We start from the raw sequence: 15,874 nt of genomic DNA on the forward strand, positions 1-15,874 counted from the left end.
CCCCAAACAGATGGGCAGAGTTCCCTGGAAGGCAGAGGACAGACAACCTTGCAGGCGGGGCTGGGGTTGAGGAGGGCTGAAACACGGGGAGGACAGGCCTTGAAGGAAGAACTGAAATTTAACAGGAGGAAAGGGGAAGGCCTCCCAGGGAGTGGCCTGAGCAAAGAGGGGTAAGTTCCGGAAGAGAATGCTCAGGGAACATCTGGCACGTGCCCACAGCACATCCGAAATGCATTTACGATCCCCACCTGGCTGTGGTGAAGCTCTGTCCGCTCGAGTGAGTTTTCTGCAAGGAGTTCTGATAATCCCTCACGCATGACCTTTCAGCTCTAGGCTTCCAGACTGTGCCAGGCCAGGCCTGGAAGAGAGAAACAAGTCCAGAGAGGTAGAACCTGGCGGGGCACTGCTGACACTTTACAGCCAGCACTTGGTTGACAGTGTACCTTCACAAACTCAGAGTCTGGTGAGGGAGAATAAGAGCAGAAATGAACAGGACCCCAGTTCCTGGCCCACAGTCAGCTTCCTCGCAACCAACTTGTTCCCCACACCCAGGAGTGATCACTTTGAGTGCCCCAAATGGGTCAAGCACTCTAGCCCTCTGCTCCACCCTCTTGCCAGACACCCTTCCTGCCCTTTGCCCTGGTCAGACTCTCTGTCCTCCCACCTCCTGCTGGCCTGGACCCCAGTCTGGGCTGCTGGGTGTACTGGGCACCCACCTGCTATCCCTGGTACCCTTCGTGGCTGAGGTCAGGATTTCTGTTTCCTTTCCTAGATGAGGAGACAGACTCCGTGAGAACTGACCACCCCGGTGAGGGGGGTGGGTCCTGGGGGACCTGCAGGGAGGCAGCAGCAGCCGCTGACTTCCCATTTTGGGCAGTGAGACTGCAAAACCCTTCACCAGGCTGGACAGGGTGGCTCGGTGTTGGGGGAGGCTGGGTTAGGATTCTGGGGTCCGGGTTTGAGTGTGGGAGGGCACAGGGCGGTGAGCCATTTCTGGGTCTCCTGTTGCCTTTGCCGGGTTAACTCTGCAGACCAGATTGCTGGCTTGAATGGGAGGTGGTGGAGAACAACTCGGCGACCCTGGGTTCGGCCCCCATGATGACGAAGGTGCACTCAGAGCCCCACAGAGTTGGGGTGACAGGCGGCAGGACCTGGGGCAGAGGGTGCAAGCAGCCCGACCGGGGGAGGCCTCCCGGACGGTCTGGGCGGGGCAGGGGGATGGGGAGGTCGGGGCGCGGTTGGGACTGCAGCCCCCCGCCCAAGCCCCGCGTGGCCGGGGCACGGCAGGAGGGGGCGCCCGCGGCCCTCCCGGCGTTCGGGCGGGACAAAGGCCGGAGCCCCGGCCCCTCCCCGGCGGGTGCGGTGGTGACGGCCCGCGCTCTTAGTGTCTGAGCGGCCGGGCCGGCGCCCGGGGCGACCCCGGCGCCCCGCCCGCCGCCGCCTGACTTCTCGGCGCCCGAGGTCGCGCGCGCTCAGGCAGGGGCGGCCGGGGATCTCCAAGCGCCGGCGCGCCCTCCTCCCGCCCGCCCCGCGCCCGCCCGCTCGGCGGCGGAGGAGGAGGCGGAGACGGCTGGCAGGCGGCGGCCAGGCGAGCGCGGCGGCCGGACCGGGGCCATGGCGCCCGCGCAGCGCCCGCTGCTGCCGCTGCTGCTACTGCTGCTGCCGCTGCCGCCGCCGCCCTTCGCGCACGGCGAGGACGCCGCCCGCGCCAACTCGGACCGCTACGCCGTCTACTGGAACCGCAGCAACCCCAGGTGAGCGCGGCCGCGGGCGGGGACCGCGCGCCGGGAGACCCCGGACTCCCCCACCCCAGTCTGGCCTCCCACCCCGGGCTCGGGGCGCCCGTGCGCGCTGTCCCCAGTAGTGGGGGCGCCCGTTTCCCACGGGAGCCTCCAGGGAGTTCCGGCCACCGGAGTTTGGGGGACTCACTTTGCGTGCATCTCCCCCCGGGGCGCCCCTCCGCCTACAGGTTTGGGAGACTTGGCGCCCTGCATGTCTCGGAGCGCCGCCGGCCCAGGAGTTTGGGGATGCCCTCTGGCACCCTCAGAAGCCGTTTGGCCCTGAGTTCCCTCCCCGGTCTTGGGGGACCCAATGCTCAGGTCTCTCCGGGACCTCCGCTAGCTTTAGAGTTGGTGGGAATGCCCAGGAATCTTGTCACTGAGCCGCGCCCAGAGGTGAGGGACTGAGGTGGGGGACCGTGGCCCGGCAGGGGAGGGTTCCTCAGGCGCGTTCTGTCGGAAGCTCCCCAGATGAACTTAGGGAAGTTGGAATGTCCCTCCCCGTGGACCAGTGTCCACATTTGCTCCAGGGGGTCCCTGGTCCGGGGTTTCAAAGGGACGGAGAGGCTGAGGCATGGAGGAGGCTCGGGGTCTGTCCCCAGAGTCCTGATCAGGCAGTGTCCTCCGCTGTCCTCCTCGCACTGACTGGGAAACTGAGGTGTGGAGGGGCCAAGCAGCTGGCTCAAGGTCACGGTGAGGGGAGCAGAGCTGGGGCTAGGACCCAGGTGCCCCACCCGCCTGCCTGCAGACCTCCTCTAGGTCGGGTACTGAGTACGGTCTGGGGGCAGCGGGAGCCCCTGCTACTCGAGCGAGAAAAGTTTGCTGGGGACTGACCACATCCTGGTCAGCAGTGGAAGCCTTGGACCATCTGGGGTCTGGGAGGAGGGAGTGGGCTGGGGGTCCCATGGGAGATGGAATCTAGGGTCCTACAGCTCCCGGTCTGCCCCACCGTCAGGGTCACAGTCATATCCAGGCCAGCTGGGCTGCTCGTGGGGGCAGGGGCGCCCGCTTCCCTGCCCCCTGATCCTCTGCCTGCAGTCACTTTCTTTCGGTTTTCAAGCGCCAACCAAACTGCCTGCTTTCCAAGCCAGCGGTACCCCGCCATCCCCTCGCCGTCCCCTGCTGTCCTCGGTCCTTCTGCAGAAAGTTGCATAAGGGACTGTCTTTCGGCCAGCCCTGGGACCAGGGCAGCCTGTGTCCCAGGTCGGGGCAGGGAGCCCACGCAGACATCCCCCTCATTTGCCTGGTTGTGGGGTCAGCCCCAGGGCTGAGGGCAGAGAACCGGGGTCGAGGAGGGACAGCCGGGCTGCTGTGGAGCAGGTTCCCTGCACCACCCGCCCCACTGGTCACATGTGGGTTTGATTACGGTTCTTCCCTGCCGAGCAGGGAGCAGGGAGCCGGGAGCCCAGCGGGCAGCGCTTCCCCAGCCCAAGTTTTTGGTTTCAGCCTCAGAATCCCGTCCCAACGTGGCCTGTCCTTTGTTCTAGCAAACACCAGACCCGCCAGGAGCTTCCAGTGGGGACTGGGACGGAAGGGGGTTGCGGGGTCTAGTCGCTGCCCCACCTGCCACAGGGCTGCAGGCGGGATGCCGGCTGGGAAGGAGGCAGCCCCTGAGGCCGGCTCTGTCCAGCCGCTCAGCCGCCTCCTGTTGCTGACCCGACAGCTCTCTCTGACCAGCCGCCCGAAAGGACAGCCTCACTGTCCAGCACAGACCCTGGCGGTCAGGGCTGGCCTCTCCTCTGCCTCCTCCTGCTTGGGGAGTCCTGGGTGGGAGGTGACCTCCCCGACTTCCTGCAGCAGGGCCCAGGGTCCCAGAAGCCCTTCGCCTGGGAACCCCGGTTGGGTCAAGAATTAGGGCTCCATTCACCACCACGGTTGGGGATCTCTGCTAACGGGTGGCCTCCTTGGGAGGTTGGGTATACTGGGGTGCCCGGAGTGGAATCTGTGTCCAGTGACTGGGTGAGTGCCAGGCACAGGAGGAGGTTGCTGCCCAGCCTCAGGCTCTGGGGGCACCCGGAATGGACATTTCCTGAGGGTGCCCAGTCGCGGGGGCAGCTGCCAGGGTGCAGGGAGAGATGTGAAGTCGGTGGGTGGGCCTGATATGGGAGACAGTGCCTCGAGAAGAGACGAGAGACAGGCCTGTGTGGGGACAGGGGAGAGTGGGGTCGAAACAGGGAGACTGGTGGCGGCGGCCAACAGAGGAGCCAGGAAACGCAGGGACAGGCTGTGCAGAAAGAGAGGGGGGCACACACAATAGGCACCGTGCGTTGGGAAGGGGACCGAGCCAGGGCTGGGCTGCCTCAGGTGGGGTACTGTCAGGCAGCAGAGAAGCCACGGGGATGCATGCGGGCTGGTGGAGGACCACCAGGCCCAGGCAGTGCTGCAGTGAGGCCGGCCACCCTTGCTTGGCTGGCCTGTACCTGCGCCGAGGTAATGAGTGTGTGGCTGTGTTTCCCCAATTGCATTCTCCTGCTGTGCCGTGGATTTCCTGTGAACACGAGGCTGGCCGACGCTGCCAGGGAGCCCCGCACCCACCTCCACTGCCGCTGAAGGGTGGAGACTGGGTCCAGCCATGGACCCCTGCACCCTCACTGGCCGGCTGTTCAGCCGTCTATCTGTCTGGTCCCCGCCTGAGCTGGGCACTGTGGGTCTGGCTGCCGGGTGTCTCTGGGCCTGTCTGTGGCCGGATTGGCCTGGGCCGGGCATCCTGGCGGGCTGCTTCTGGGGACACCTCGGAGGCTCACTGGGCTGCAGGGCATGTCCACCCTGTAGCTGTGTGTTCTTTCCCATGCTGTTCAGGAGTCCTGAGTCCTGGGAGGTGCACAGCTGTGTGTATGGAGCACACACACTGCCCACCCCCACTGCCACACATACACTCAAGTGCCTACGTGTGTTTGGCAGCCCTGGCCCTGTGTGTCTGCACACGTTTCCGCATGTGTGTGCCTGGAGAACACATGTGTGCAGGGAGCATGCATGTTTGCAGCAGTGTGTCTGGGTGTGGAGTGTGCGTGTGTATCTGTGCATGCAGATCAACACCTGGGGAGAAGGTGTGTCTGTATGTGGGCTGCACGCGTGTCTCTGGAATGTCTTCATGGCGTGCACACACGTGTCTGTATGTACGGCATGGCTCTGAGGGCCCCAGTGCGGGGGCTGACAGCCCACACCAGAGGGCGGTGATCACAGCTTGCCCTCCGTGCCCACCTGACTGCTCCTCCACTCCCTCCTCCAGCCCAGGTGGGTCCCTGCTGGGGGTATGTCTCCGGGTCCTGTGGGCTGGGCTCCTTGCTGCCCGTGGTGCAGAGGGGCCATCGAGATTCAGAGCTGGCACCGGCAGGGACCCTCCTGTCCCTGAGTTCTCCACCTGGTTGGAAGTCTGCAGCTTGGGTGGACCCAGTGGTGCAGACCCTGACTGCCTGCCTGATTGCCCTTGGGTGTGGGCAGCGGCCATATTCCCATCTCAAATGACCAGGGGGAAGATAGTGACTAGGACTACGTCCTCCCTGAGGGGGTGTCGGGCACCCCTGGTGCCTGCCAGCCTTGCCCAGGCCTCCAGGGAACCAGCTTTGAAGCGGGCGATGCCATATTTTGCCACATGAGGATTTTTGGTTTTGTTTGAAAGAAGCTCATCCACTCGACTTAAGGGGGACTTAGAGAATGAGGACCCATGGACCTGGGAGTTTTGGGGTCCGAGGGTGTGGTCTGGGGGGCCATGGAGGGCTGGAGCTCGGACTCGGGGATCTGGGAAGCCCTTGGGCTAGTGGCTTGACTGCTCAGAGCCCCCTGAGTCATGTTTCCTCTGTGAAGTGGGGTGGCGGGCTGTGCCCCTCTGTGGATGGCAGCAGGGCGGGCCTGGTGTGGATGGGCGAGGCATGGATGTGACCCCAAGGGACCAGAGGCCCCCGACGCGGAGGGGAAACGGAGGCCATTCCTGCCTGCAGGCAAGCAGGGAGGCTCCAGACAGGCCCGCAGTGTATCTGCAGCAGCAGCGAGGTTCAGGTGGTTGTGCAGGGTGGGAACTGCAGTGCTGGGGTCGGGGGGGCCAGTTCTGAGGTGCCCCCACATGCTGGCAGCCTGGGCTCTGAGGCTGGGATCCACAGGCTCCCTTTCCCCAGCCTTGGTCCCTCCCCACGGTGGACAACTGCCTCTCACCCCCACCCTGGGCAGCTCAGCGTGCAGAGGAAACTGAGGCAGCAGCTGAGCTGAGGACTGGGGGAAGGGGAGGGACTGGCCTCTAGCCTGCCTGGGAGCTGGGCCCGGGGAAGGGGGAGCCATCTCTGACCTCAGGGCCCTCAGCAGATGTCCCCTGAGGGTCATGGGTCCCTCGAGGCCGCAGGTGCAGAGGTGGCCGAACTTGGGATGCACAGGTGTGTGAACTGGGGGTCTGGGAGGCAGGGTTCCTGCAGGTTCGATGGCTCGTTCTGCAGCCCCTGAGCCAAGCCCAGTGCAGGGTCCTGCCTCGGCAGCAGGTCCCCTCCCCTCACCAAGGCACCCAGCACGGATCAGCCTCAACCCTCATCCCCCTGGCATTGCTCTGGGGAAATTATCTGTGGTGGACAGTTCCAAAAGGAGGGCTCGACTGTGTCCCCTGCCCAGTGGGCCAGGCAAGGAAGGGCACAGCCACCTTTTTGCTGCCCCATTGTGGACACACAGCTGAGAGCTTGGAGCACACAATCCAGACTCCGAGCTCTGTGGGCTGGCCCTGGTTGAGGCTCACCCCCATACCCACTCCCATGTGGGGTCTTGCCTTCAAGGGGCTCTGTTTGCCACCCCGGCCACACACCCCCTCATCTCGCCTGTCTGCTTCATGGGTCGGGCTCCCCATTATGCCCCCATTTTATAGACCTAGGGAAAGTGATTTACCCATGGCCAGGAGGAAGTTATGTCCAGTGGGGGGACCCCCTCTGAGAGGCATGCACGTCTGGGGCTGGCTGAGGAGTGCGGAGACACCATACACACGGTGGGGGCTGAGGAGGGCGAGGTGACCCAGGCAGGCATGCCCCGTGGACTGGGCACCCAGGCCTCCTGCCTGAGACCAAGGCCCGGGGGGGTGTGGGCTGACCCTGCGGCCCTTCCCTCACCTTCCCCCTCCACCCCGCCCCATTTGTTTCACCTCCTGCTTCTCATGGTGGGGCCCGTGCCTCAGTTTACCCTGCACCCACAAGGCCATAATCGTCCTTTTTTGGCTGATGCTGCACTATCGTAAGGCCATGATTTTCTTTCCTTTTTCTTTAAAGCCTTTTCTTATATATTTATTTGGCTGTGCCAGGTGTTGGTTGCAGCATGTGGGATCTTCGAGCTTCTTTGTGGCACGTGGGATTTAGTTCCCTGACCTGGGATGGAACCCAGGCCCCTTGCATTGGGAGCATGGAGTCTTAGCCACCGGATCGCCAGGGAAGTTTTGAGGCCCTAATTTTCAGTGAGGTCCCAGCCTTGGCCTTTGGGAGCCCTGCTGTCCATTTGGGCAGGCCTGGGTGTCTCTTTGCTGGAGTCTTCATTGGCATCTCTGAGCCCTTTAGTAGGAGCTGTGAAATGGCTCAGACCAGGGAGGCAAGAGACAGAGAGTCGAAGAGTGAAGGGGACAGACTCCCCCGCCTGCCCACCCCTGCCTCAGTTTCCAGGTTGGGAAGGCAGCCCAGCACCCCACTCCCATTTTGGGTGAGACTTCTAATTAGTTTCTGTGCTGTTAGCATCTAATGACTTGACTGTCGCCTGACTGGAGCTAATTAGCTGCAGGCCGGGTGGTTGCCAGAGGAAGGGGTGGTAGGTGGGGTTGGAGTGGCTGCCTGCAGGGTGGACATTGGCAGGCGGCGGGCAGGGTGAACCACTGGGGGAGAAGGTGTAGAGGTTGGGGGCGGGGAGGTCTGAAGCCTCAGGGAGCCCTGTGTCTGGCAACCATCCCAAGTCAGTCATTAACCCCTTAGTGAGAATTTCGATCTGTATCTACTGCTCCCAGGGATCATTTGCATATCAGGCCTCGGCACTGGTGGAGGAAATGAAGGCTTTGTCTTGCTCTCACCAGGCTCAGCTTGGGGTGGGGTCCATCTCCCCTGCCTTGATGCTACCCTGAGCAGGGGTGAGGCGTCAACTTGGAACTGGGAATGCCAATGCAAGGCCGTGGCTACTTTATAGCAGGGAAGGGAGAAAAATGTCCATTTTGGCTCCCAGAGCTCAGGTGTGGGGGTGGGTGTGGGGGCTTCTCCTGGGATCCGCCTGCCTGGGGTCCTGGTTTCCCCACCTTGAGGCAGCTTTCTGCTCCCCATGACTCTATCACCTCGAAGACCTCGAGCGTTTGGCCTTTGACCGACTAACAAACATGTATTGAGCACCACTGTATACTGGGCTCATGCAGGCCACCAAGCAAGGTACAGAGAAGGAGGCTGACCCCCGGAAGGCAGACAGTGGACTGTGTAACGGTATAAATATAATGATGTCCAAAAGAGATGAGTTGGGGAAAGTAGGGAAAGGCTTGTCAGGCTGAGGGAACAGTGTGTGCAATGGCCCTGGGACAGGAACAGGAGCAGCCCCGAGGCTGGCATGGCTGGAAGGGAGTGAGCTGGGGAAGTCATGGGGCGATGAGGTTGGGGGTGGGGCCATATGAGGCCCCATGAGCCTGGGAGGACTGTGGATTTTGTTCTGAGTGATGGGGAGCCAATAGAAGGCTTTGAGCCAGTGGATGGCGAGGTCTGATGGACACTCAGAAAAGTGAGTCCTGGATTTTGGGGGGCCCAAGTGGGACCTGGGTGTCCAGCCTCTGACCCAGCAAAGCAGCCTTGGCCGCTGATATTCTAATGAAGGTGAGCTGGGGGGACCTGATGGTGCTGGTGTCAAGACGGGAGGAAGGCCAGCATGATGGGGAAAGTCAGGCAGGAGAAAGGGGAGACAGTGCAACCCACCTTTTCTCCAGAAGTGCCCTGCCTGGAGTCACAGTCTCTTTCAGGCTGAAGGGACATCCCTGGCATCAAGCCAGGGACAAGAGGGAAAACAGGCCCAGAGGCCAGGACCAGGACTCCCCCACCTCTGCCTACGGCTCCCTGTCACAGCCTCCTCGCAGGGCCTGCTGGGGTGAGGATGGGTCCCTGGGCAGCTGCTGGGCCGTGGCTGTCATCGATCAGTTGATCAATTGGGCTTTCAATGGGGCCGGGAAGGAGCGAAAATGACTTTTCAAAAAGCCTGGAGCAGCTTCTGCATCGATCGTGCCCAAGGGTCCAGAGGACATGGCTGGTCAATGAGACGCCTGTGCCCGGCCAGCCAGAGCGGCCCATGGGATGGGCAGGCTCCCAGCCCCACTCAGGGCTGCCCTGCATCTATGGGGTGCCTGCTGTGTGCACAGCTGAAGTTCTCCCATCCGCCTCAGGGACCATCTCCATGACAGAGTTGGAAACTGAGTCTTTGAGAAGAGAAGGCAAGACCCAGCTGAGATCCATCCTGGGTAGGAACAAGATGAGGTTTCTCAGCCCCCAACGGACCTGCACTGCCAGACACATTTATTCTGCAAAGGCCTTCCCATTTCTGCGGGAGGAAGTGGGCACCCTATTCCTGGGTGAACCCCGTGCAACAGGGAAGGGCTGGGAGTGAATCCACTCCCCCTACTCCCTGACCTGAAATTCTCTGAACCTTGACTTCAGCCACAGACTTGATATCATCATCTGGGGTCCCTCCTGATGGGTGGGGAAACTGAGGCACCATGGGCCGGTCCCCTGCCTGCCTTCTTCCCAGCTCGAAGGTCCCCGGAGCTCTCGCCCCCGCCTGACACAGTCTCAGGGTAGCGGGGGGCCAGCCAATGCCATCTGATCATCCAGCTGCCCCCTCAGGTGCCAGCTGTGCCAGTTAGTGCTCCTGGTATGGGGGCCGCCTTGCTCCCTTCCGCGGTCCAGGGCAGCTGGCACATGGGCACAGAGGCAGTGGCGGGGCCGGGGCCCCAGTGGCCTCGCCCTCCCTCGCTGCCACCGCCCCTCACCAGGCCTCAGTTTCCCTGCTGGTGTGAGGAGGGAGGAGGTGGGGGAGCCTGCCCCCAACCCTCCGCTGCCAGGCCTTTTATGTGCTAATAATCCCTCTTGGGAGGCCCCCTTGTCCCCCCTCGGTCCAGGCCGCGTTTACATGACAGGGACCCAGGGGACTGCATCCCGGAGATCTAAGGGCTCCTGGCGCTGTAGCTGCAGGCATTGATGGAAGGGGAGCTCCCTGTCCCTCGCTCAGCTGACCTCCATCCTTGCCTGATGAGGCTGGGTCAAGGGGCCCCCCAAGGAAAGGGGTACAGGCTCTGTGACAGCTGAGGAGACCTCCAGGGCCAAGGCTGGGAGGCAGAGCTGGTGGGCTAAGGCATCAGGGTGGGGAATCAGGGAGTTGTGGGGTAGCTGCCAGATTTTGGAGGCTCTGGAGGGAGGATGAAGAATGTCACTCAGGGTGGAAGGGGTGGGGCTGAGGGGGGGGATCAAACCCAGGGCACCCCTGAGTTGGACTGAGGGATGGGGGTGTCTGAGCATCCTTCATGTCAAGCCCCGCCTCTCTGGGGATACAGGAGAGGGGCTAAGCTTGTCTCAGAGAGGCAGGGATAACTGACCTGTGTCCCAGGTACCCTGGGTCTTCTTGGCAGGCAGATCTGCAGAAGGAAAACAGGAGGCTGTCTCTGGGGATGGCATGGAGGGCTGCCTGGAGGAGGGGGCATTGAAGTCAAGCAGTTAAAGCTTTTGGAGTGGGACTTCCTGGTGGGGGGGATATCTTGTGCCAGGCCTGTGTGGCTGAAGGGCCCAGATGTGGATTCTGCAGGGAATTGGGGGTCTGGGGGGCTGTGAGTCACAGGGCGCCTGCTTGGGTGCATGTGGTTACCCAGAATGCCTGGGGGCAGGCCCTCTTCCCTGGGACAAACCTCACTGTGGGCCTGGGGCTCAGGGCTAGTCTAGGTCTCCAGGCGCCTGCTCTGGTCTTGGTGTGGCAGGGTTGTTGTACCAGGCAGGAGATCATGGGCTCAGACCCTGGCACCTGACTGTGGGCAGTGTGTCCCCCCTACACACAACCCCTCGCCCTTCCCCCATCTCTGACTTACTTTTTTCCCCTGCACTGACCCATCACCCACACACCCTCCCAGGGTTCCCCATCCCCCTATGCTGACCAGTGACCCCTCCCCATTTACCCTTTCGCTGACTCTGCGCTTGTCTCCTGCACTGACCCATCAACTCCACACCCTCCCCGGGCTCCCCATCCCCAGGCCCCGCCCCTTCCCTGCGCTGACCAATGACCCCTCCCCATTTACCCCATCCGTTAACTTTCCCTTTTCTCCTGCACTAACCCGTCACCCTACTCCCGGCCCCTGCTCCGCATCCCTGAGCCCCCGTCCCCCCGCACTGACTGCCGGCCCCGCCCCCAGGTTCCACGCGGGCGCGGCGGACGACGGCGGCGGCTACACCGTAGAGGTGAGCATCAACGACTACCTGGACATTTACTGCCCGCACTACGGGGCCCCGCTGCCGCCGGCCGAGCGCATGGAGCACTATGTGCTGTACATGGTCAACGGCGAAGGCCACGCCTCCTGCGACCACAGGCAGCGCGGCTTCAAGCGCTGGGAGTGCAACCGGCCCGCGGCGCCCGGGGGCCCGCTCAAGTTCTCCGAGAAGTTCCAGCTCTTCACGCCCTTCTCTCTGGGCTTCGAGTTCCGCCCGGGCCACGAGTACTACTACATCTGTGAGTAGGGGCGGGCTCCCTCCTCCTCCCCCCTCTCCTCTCCCCTCCCCATCCCTCCTCCTTCCTCTGCCGGGGCCTCTGGTCTCCATCCTCGCCCCCTCGGCCTGGCCTGCGGGTCAGCCTCTATCTAGGCCGCTGAGCCAGTGGCCCCACGGTCAGTTCGTCTTACCCTGAGACCAGGGGGGCCCACCCCATGTTGCACTGAAGCCAGAAACTAGGCCTGCCTACTCCTGTCGGGGAGGAGGGATGGAGGACACACCGTGAACTGGGCGGGCATCTCCTAAGCATACCTCCTCGCCCCCCACCCCCGCCACCCCCCCTCGCCCCCCACCCCCGCCACCCCCCCCCTCGCCCCCCACCCCCGCCACCCCCCCCTCGCCCCCGCCCCCCCCCCACCCCGTTTCTCCCCCTCGCACCCGAGAGCCCAGATTCCCAGAGGAATGTGGAGGCGTTTCAAGGTCGGAGGCAGCCTTGGTCCAGGTCCACTGGGCATTCATGCCGTGCTGTAGGCCTGGGGGGGCGAGCAGGTAAACTGTCCCCGCCTCTGCTGGGGTTAGGGCCTCCCGAGGGGCCCCTTCTTCCTCCTCCCCCACCAAATGCCAAAGGCAGGGCCTGGCGTGGCAGAGTGTGCCCAGGCTTCAAGTTCGCAGTAGCCAAGCCTCAGCAGCCCCTAGTCTCTGAGAATCTGAGAATGAGAGGGTCCCCCATAGCCCCTGCCAAGATGGGGGCCCAGGAAACCCACCTGGGCCCAAGGTGGTGGCTCTGAGGGGTTGTGCGGCCCCATTTCTCAGCGTCCTGGAGGCTGATGGGGAGCAGGTGGGGAGGGGGCCTGCACCCCCACCCCCCAACCCAACTCCCGCCCCAGGCTTCTGGGAGGGACCCAGTGCCTCACCACCCTAGTTCCCGCTGAGTCAAATTAAACTCTACGAGGCTCCATTTCCTCCTTTCTTTGCTCTATTTGGATTTTTTCCTTTTAATTCAGGGAAGAAGAGGGTGGGGGAGGGGAAGAAGGTGTTTAAATTAAGTCCCTGTAATGTAAGAAAAATTACATTTTTCTTTCCGAGATGGGAGTTTCATAAAGATAATTATTGTAATTATTCGTCCTATCTCTGTGACGAATGTTATTTTTATTACGTGCTTTTTATCTTCATCTCCCAGCACGAGGGACTTCTGGGGGGCAGGCAGAGGTGACAGCCACAAAGAGGACCGGCCAAGAACACAGGCGGGGACGGGCCTGGCCGCAGCCATGTGGTGCCTGCACCTGTTCACCTGTGTGAAGTCCGCCACCCACGGAGCCCTAGGCCTCCCTCCCTGTCCCAAGCCTGGCCCCCAAGCCCCTCTTTCCTGACTCATGGCCAGTGCTCTTGGACCTCCCCTGGCCCCCAAGTGGACCAAGAAGCAGGGAGCCCTATGGTGGAATTTTAGGTGTGAGGACTCAATGCACTTCAACCTCCAAGTGACCCCGGGCCTTGTGGGTCACTGTCCAAGGGAGGCCGGATGCTGCTTCCTTCCCAGGCCTAGTGGGCTCAGGCAGTCACCCAGTTGGGGCTTCCCTGGTGACATAGTGATAATAAATCTGACTGCCAATACAGGAGACGCAAGAGATGTGGGTTCGATCCCTGAGTCGGGAAGGTCCCCTGGAAGAGGGCATGACAACCCACTCCAGTATCCCTGCCTGGAGAATCCCATGGACAGAGGAGCCTGGTGGACTACAGTCCATGGGATCACAAAGAGTGGGACACGACTGAGTGTGCACGCACACCAAAGCACCTACCTTGGGCCACATGAGGCCTAGATAGGGGGTGACTTGCCAACATCGCAGATCCCTAACAGCAGGGATTTGATCTCACGTCAATCATTTGTTTGTTTGTGGGGTTTTTTGCTATTTGATTTTGTTTTGTTTTAGTTTTGGCTGCACTGTGTGGCATGTGGGATCTTAGTTCTCTGATAAAGGATCGAAGTCCTGGACCACCAGGGGATTCCCTTTATTTGCTTATTGAAAACACACATTTTTATTCATCACCTTTGAACCTTGCCCTGTGCTGCCCTGGGGTAAGATGGAGTCAGACATAGACACCCCACCCCCATCTCTGGGGTTAGGAGTCAGCGAAGTGAGGGGCAAAGGGAGCATGCAAGAAGACTTCTGGGAACTCATGGGCATTATGTCTAGGCCTTTGATGTATGGTGAGGAGTTTTATGTGTGGATTCCCCTACCTGGGGTCAGGCTTGGGTCACGGGCATGGGGAAGGAGATGCAGTCCCAAGAGGTCCCAGGCACCAAGAGTCCCCTGCCCTACTAATCCCCAACCCCTCTCTTCCAGCTGCCACACCGCCCAATGCTGTGGACCGACCCTGCCTGCGACTGAAGGTTTATGTGAGGCCAACCAGTAAGTGCTTGGGGGTCAATGGGGTCCTCAACTCACAGAACCCACTGAGTGGTCAGTGGAATCAGGAAGGAGGTGGTGACAGCGTACCCTAGGGAGTCCCACAGCCTCACCAATGGCTGGGACTGGCCCTGCAAATGGGGCCATGTCAGACCTTCAAGAATGAAGTTTTGGGGCTTCCCTGGTGGTCTAGTGGTTAAGAATCCTCCTGCCAGTGCAGAGGGCGTGGGTTCGATCCCTAGTCTGGGAACATCCCACATGCTGCAGAGCAACTAAGCCTATGTACCACAGCTATTGAAGCCTATGTCCCTAGAGCCTGTGCTCGGCAGCAAGAAGAGAAGGAGCCAAAATGAGAAGCCCACACAACGCAATGAAGAATATCCCCCGTCTGCTGCAACTAGAGAAAGCCTGTGTGCAGCAGTGAAGACCCAGTGCAACCAAAAACAAATAAATTTAAGAAAGAATGAAGGTTGAAGTCTGCAGCTGGGCCTCCCTGAGGCTGAAGCCCTCTGTACCCAGAGTGGACTTCAGGAAAGTTCTCTAGAATACTCATGTTCTGAGCTCTTGAAACATCCTGATACTCAGAGGGAAGGGGGATTCCCATGGCCTCACCACTTCACCCGCCTCCAGGCACATTTACTGGGCTCCTGCTGGTTGCCACACTCTGTATTGGAGGTGTTGCCCCAGAGGTACAGGGACATAGATCCCTTAGAGCAGGGTCATGATCTCAGGTCAATCATCTGGTTACACTGTTTTTTAATTTTTGCTGTTTGATTTTATTTTGTTTTTGGCTGCACTGTGCACCATGTGCAATCTTAGTTCCCCAATCAAGGATCAAACCCGTGCCCTCTGCAGTGAAAACCTGGAGTCCTAACCACTGCCAGGGATGTCCTGAAAAAGGTGTTTAGCAACATTGGGTCTTGAGGTCTGGGAAGCAGGGTGGGGGTGGATGGGCCTGCCACTGACCACCCTGGCTCTTTGTCTCCCTACAGACGAGACTCTGTATGAGGCCCCCGAGCCCATCTTCACCAGCAATAACTCCTGCAGTGGCCTGGGCAGCTGCCAGCTCTTCCTCAGCACTGTCCCTGTGCTGTGGACCCTCCTGGGCTCCTAGCCCGCCACAGGACCCTGGCTCCACCTCAATGGCCCGCCTCTGAGACCAAATAGAGACGCCGCTCCTCCCGCCACTGGTGCTGCTCTGTGAGGTGGGGCTGTCCACATGTCCCAGGCTGGCCGGGGCAGGGGCAGCCAAGGCGCCCCCAACCCGTGCCCAAGAGGCTGGTTGTCCGCCCAGCTCGTGGCCACACTGTCTTGTCTGGAGGCCCTGGTGAACCAGGGGACCTCTTGGCAATGTTGGATTTTTGTTTTGTTTTGTTTTTAGTGTATTCTTCATGGTTGGATCGGAAAGACTTGAGTTTCTAATTTAATTTATTCCTTGCTGTCGCCTGTGACTTTGGGAAGGAAACAGAATGGATGGATGGGGCAGGGGTTCCCAGCCCACTGGGAGAAGGGGAACCAGGGACCCCTGGCCTGGTCATTCCATTTGTTGGTCCTGGCTGGAGGTGACTGTGTAGTGGACCCCCAGGTGCCCTGGGACAGGCTGGCCTGAGGCAGAAAGGGCAGGCAGGTAGTGAGTTCCCCTGACTCTGGTCCATGGGCCCTCAGACCCCCGTCAACCCAGTTCTTCCCTCCTCCCTCCCGGTCTTTGTCTCCCAGAGCAGAAACCACAGGGTTTCACTGGAGGTCACCATGGAGTCCTGATCCTGGGAATCATAGCATCGTAGTATCTTAGCGATGTCTTAGACCCCCTCATCTGCTCAGCCTCGCACAATCACCCCAGAGGCAGAGAAGACGTTACATTTCTGTAAATAGAGCCAGCAAGTATATACTGTGATTTATTTTTACTGTATTCCTGAGGATGGACTGGAATGTTTCTTTTTTTTTTCTCACCCCTTCATGTGGGGGGAAGGGTCTTTTATTTTGGTGGGGGATGGGGTAGACTTTTTAGCGTAGAAGCTGCACTTCGCAATAAGCT

General features: G+C 60.9%; 1 protein-coding gene across 1 annotated transcript; it reads left to right on the top strand.

Annotated features, from left to right (window-relative positions):
* Positions 1–1,614: 1,614 nt before the first annotated feature.
* EFNA2 (ephrin A2) lies at positions 1,615–14,953 on the top strand. Its single transcript, XM_052644387.1, has 4 exons — positions 1,615–1,754; positions 11,143–11,456; positions 13,777–13,842; positions 14,832–14,953. Exons 1-4 carry the CDS (start codon positions 1,615–1,617, stop codon positions 14,951–14,953), a joined length of 642 nt encoding a protein of 213 aa, XP_052500347.1.
* The last annotated feature ends 921 nt before the right edge of the window (positions 14,954–15,874 follow it).

Source organism: Budorcas taxicolor, chromosome 7 (genome assembly GCF_023091745.1).
Source record: "Budorcas taxicolor isolate Tak-1 chromosome 7, Takin1.1, whole genome shotgun sequence".
Classification (NCBI taxonomy): Eukaryota; Metazoa; Chordata; class Mammalia; order Artiodactyla; family Bovidae; genus Budorcas; species Budorcas taxicolor.